This window comes from Austrofundulus limnaeus, unplaced genomic scaffold (assembly GCF_001266775.1).
Source record: "Austrofundulus limnaeus strain Quisiro unplaced genomic scaffold, Austrofundulus_limnaeus-1.0 Scaffold172, whole genome shotgun sequence".
Lineage (NCBI taxonomy): Eukaryota > Metazoa > Chordata > Actinopteri > Cyprinodontiformes > Rivulidae > Austrofundulus > Austrofundulus limnaeus.
This window is the reverse complement of record NW_013952574.1, coordinates 2,374-6,535: the sequence shown is the minus strand read 5'-3', so window position 1 is coordinate 6,535 and position 4,162 is coordinate 2,374. Positions and strand designations below refer to the sequence as shown.

General features: G+C 38.1%; 1 protein-coding gene across 1 annotated transcript in view; it reads right to left on the bottom strand.

Annotated features, from left to right (window-relative positions):
- The window catches only part of LOC106523968 (ephrin type-A receptor 4a), a gene marked incomplete at its 5' end in the record, with an annotated part of 55,469 nt that extends 51,385 nt beyond the window's left edge, over positions 1-4,084 (bottom strand). Inside the window, 2 exon segments of the mRNA XM_014017559.1 lie at positions 2,511-2,627; positions 3,952-4,084. Of these exon segments, the coding sequence (XP_013873013.1) occupies positions 2,511-2,627; positions 3,952-4,064 (230 nt within the window).
- Between the last annotated feature and the right edge of the window lie 78 nt (positions 4,085-4,162).

The window sequence follows — 4,162 nt, the reverse complement described above, 5'->3', positions numbered from 1 at the left end:
AATATATTTTGTTTCCTATGGTTACGTAGCATTTACGTTTACTTAAAGTGCAGAAAATATATTTTGTTTACGTAGCATTTATGTTTACTTGAAGTGCAGAAAATATATTTTGTTTACGTAGCATTTATGTTTACTTAAAGTGCAGAAAATATATTTTGTTTCCTATGGCTATGAAGCATTTATGCTTACTTAAAGTGCAGAAAATATATTTTGTTTACGTAGCATTTATGTTTACTTGAAGTGCAGAAAATATATTTTGTTTACGTAGCATTTATGTTTACTTGAAGTGCAGAAAATATATTTTGTTTACGTAGCATTTATGCTTTCTTGAAGTGCAGAAAATATATTTTGTTTATGTAGCATTTATGCTTTCTTGAAGTGCAGAAAATATATTTTGTTTATGTAGCATTTATGCTTTCTTGAAGTGCAGAAAATATATTTTGTTTCCTATGACATTGTAGCATTTATGTTTACTTGAAGTGCAGAAAATATATTTTGTTTCTTATGGCTGCATATGATATTTTTACTTTATTTCTTTAGACAGATAATAGTCAAAGTCTGCTTATTATATTGTTCACATGTTTTGGTCACAWAAATCACAGACACTTGAGTTAACAGTTAACATTTCTAAAATGTTTGAAACAAAACGACTYCTTTTACACCTTAATTTGATTAATTTTTTTTAATCGGTTGACAGCTCTAATTTTAATCTAATGATTTTGGAGAYGTTTGCGATTACATTATGTTTATTGTCACCTATGTTTACATTCACGTACAACGCTCACATTAGTTTACCCCCATACTCAGTTTTAGTACTTCATTGCTACTATTATTAGCTATTTTATTTGSTATTTTACTCTTAGGAAATAWAACAATAGTGTAGAGACACATTCTGCTAACTGTGCCCATTTCTTTGTATCATCTTCAGAACGTTTAGCCATTTTTTAATCTCAGAGCCTAGCCTGGCCCTTGCCTTCCTACGCAGCTCCGCTCAWTTCTAGTTTCGCTTCACAGCTCCGTCTGAGATTTCTCCCATAGACAATAATTTCTTCGGGAGAATTTTCATCCAGCCAATCAGAGAACAGAACATTGATTTTCTGCACAGTGTCGCCTTGTAGTTTATTTTACCTGGGCCAATCAGCAAACAGAAGGCGGAGTTTTGAATGACGTAGATTTTCTGCACCGTGTCTGATAGTTATTTTAACAATGGCAGTGGAGGAAGTGAATGAAGCCAGTCCATGTTCATAAGGCTTCCAAATTAAAATAAATTTGTCTGACAAAGCAGCAGCTCTCATTTACAGTCGTCTCATTCAGCTCGGTACTTCTCTCCTCTCAGTAGGGTTGTTTACAATGCACGCGATTTCCGGTTAGTTTCTTAACTTAGCCTCCTTTACAGCGACATACTTCGTGGCCAACCGATCCAATTGTTTTTAAACTTTGAGAGGCCACGCCTCCAGCAAGAATCACTTCTCTATTGCCACGAGTCCAGACCTTCATTTGAAGCAAAGTGAAGGACAAGGGTCTGGTTTTTACCAGGCTATATCAGAGCTGGAAATGTCCCCAGATTTAGTGTCAGAAATCTGGTCACCCTGCAAAACGTACAATAGGTTGTCATCAGGCCCGGGCCGCCCTTGCAAAAGAGGTCTGTGATCTCAATGGGATTCACCTGGTTAAATAATGATTAAATAATATATTGGCTCAGGTTGACAAAAAAGTGAATAAATTATATTGTTATTATATGTGCTGTATTTGCATAACTAACCCATAACCCGGTAAAGACCAAGAACTTTTTTAAAAGTCATAGATATTTTATTTCAGGCCCCGGTAGCTTTAAAGGACTAGCTTATGTTGACAAAATATTAATGATTATTGTTTTTCTGCAGTTGTGCAGAGTGGTTGATTTTCACTCAAGGAACCATACTGTCATAAAGTTTAAAGACAAATTGAGGATAAAACATTCAATATGTTCATTATGTTCCATTATGAATAAAATTATTGTATTCTGTTTTTATTTACATTTTATACAACTTTGTGCATTTTTTAAACAAGATAATATTTAGAGTTGTATCTCATTTTCCATTTTTATAAAGTAAAATCTGAAAATAGTGGCATGCATTTGAATTCAGCCCCCTGGAGACATTACTTTGTAAAACCTGCAGCTCATTTTTCTTTACAATACAGCTCAGTCAAGTTGTTTGAAGAGTGTCTGTGGATGGCAGCTTTCAAGTCTGGGCACAGACTCTAAGATTGACTTAGGTTCTGGACTTTGACTGGACCGTTTTAACTCCTGAACATGCGTTGATTAGCTGTCTAAGATTAGATTAGATTAGCTCTGTCTGGATGGTACAAGTCGTTGTTCTGCTGGAGGATGAACCTCCAGCCTCCTGGTCCCTGCTGAAGAGAAGCATCCCCGCAGCATGACCACCATGTGTGTTCAGAATGACGTGGAGTTTTAGCTTTCTGTCACAGTGTTTTGTAATTAGGTCAGAATGTTTGGATTGGGGTCTCACCTGAGCAGAGCAGCTTCCTCCACATGTTGGCTGTGTCTCCTACAGGGTTTGTGACAAACTGCAAACGGGACCTCTTCAGGTCTTCTTTCAACAACAGCTTTCTTCTTGTCTCTCTTCCTGAAGGACAGATTTGTGGAACATGACTAAAAGTCGTCCTGWGGACAGACTGTCCATCTGAGCTGTGGATCTCTGCAGCTCTTCCAGAGTCACCACTTGGCTTCTTAGCTTCTGGGATTAATGCTCTTCTTGTCCGGCTGGTCTTGGTATGACAGGATTTAGGAGTTTAGGATTTTGTTTTATAAGCTAACCCTGCTTCACATTACTCAACAACCTCCTGACCGGTTAGGAGTGTTCCTTGGTCTTCAAGATGCTGTTTGATCATTAATGTTCTGTATCAGGTCTTCACAGAACATCAGATTAAATTACACAAAGGTGGGTTGAATAATTAGGGGATTTCTAGGACTAGGCAGTATGACTGTATTAAAATATGGTGACGATTATACAGATTATGACCATATTATTCATATGAGGGCACGTGCTAAATTTCACGTCAATTTCCACAAGGCTGCTGAGAAACTGGGACATAAACATTCTAACAACCCCACTTCAGACCGTTCTTTCAAAAGATGCCCCAAAATTTTACTGATGGGATTTCTGACCACCTCAGCTCATTCAGAAGACAAACGGAGGAGGAGGAGTAGGGGCTTCTTAAGCAAGGTAAAAAAGGTAAAAAAAAAAACAACAAATAGTCAAAGTCAGACATTAAGTCGAAACATCATTACTGGGCTGCTTTCGGATTGAAACTTCCTGTGATTATTTCCCCCAGAGACTAGCGCTGCTCACTTCAGACAAGGAAATAATTCTGGGAAATACAGTACCTACAAACTTTATTGGCACAAACACTGTCTAAAAGGATGCAGCAGCACAGATACAACCGTGGTAAGATTAAAATTATTTTGAAATTTAAAACCCTAAAAAGACATTGTTGGACCTCAACATAATAAACGTCCTTCTGTGACCTCTCCTGTTGCTCAGTTTGAGTGACAGCATCTATGCTTAGGCTCTATGCTCAAGCAAATGCTTACCCCCCCATACCCCCCCACCCCCAGATAAACTGTTAGAGGGATTGAACTTTTACTTTGGAGTCACAGAGTAAAGGGGACTGAATATAAATGTATGCCACATAAAATTTAAATTTCCTTATTTTCCTTCTGATTGTCAATTAGGAATTTCTCTGTGTTGCTCTGTCACATAAAATCCAAGTAAAATACTTTGAAGTTTGTAGTAAAAATGTAACGGTTCTAGGGGCATGAATACTTTTTCAAGGCACGTTGACCAAGTATCAAGTGTCTGTTACTACTGGTGGTAAAAACAATTCATGACACACAACGTTGCACAAAGAGAAGCACGGTAAATTAGCATTAAAAAGCGTTGCACACACAGCAGCGAAGGGTAGTGTGGTAAAGTGTAGCCTTGCCGTTTCCTGCAGATGATGAAGGCCAGGAAGGTGACCAGGCCGGACACTAGGGCCGTGCAGATCCAGATGATGGTCATGGTGTTGTAACGCAGAGGCGCTGCAGACACACAGAAACACAACATGGTTATACTAACACACACACACACACACACACACACACACACACACACACACA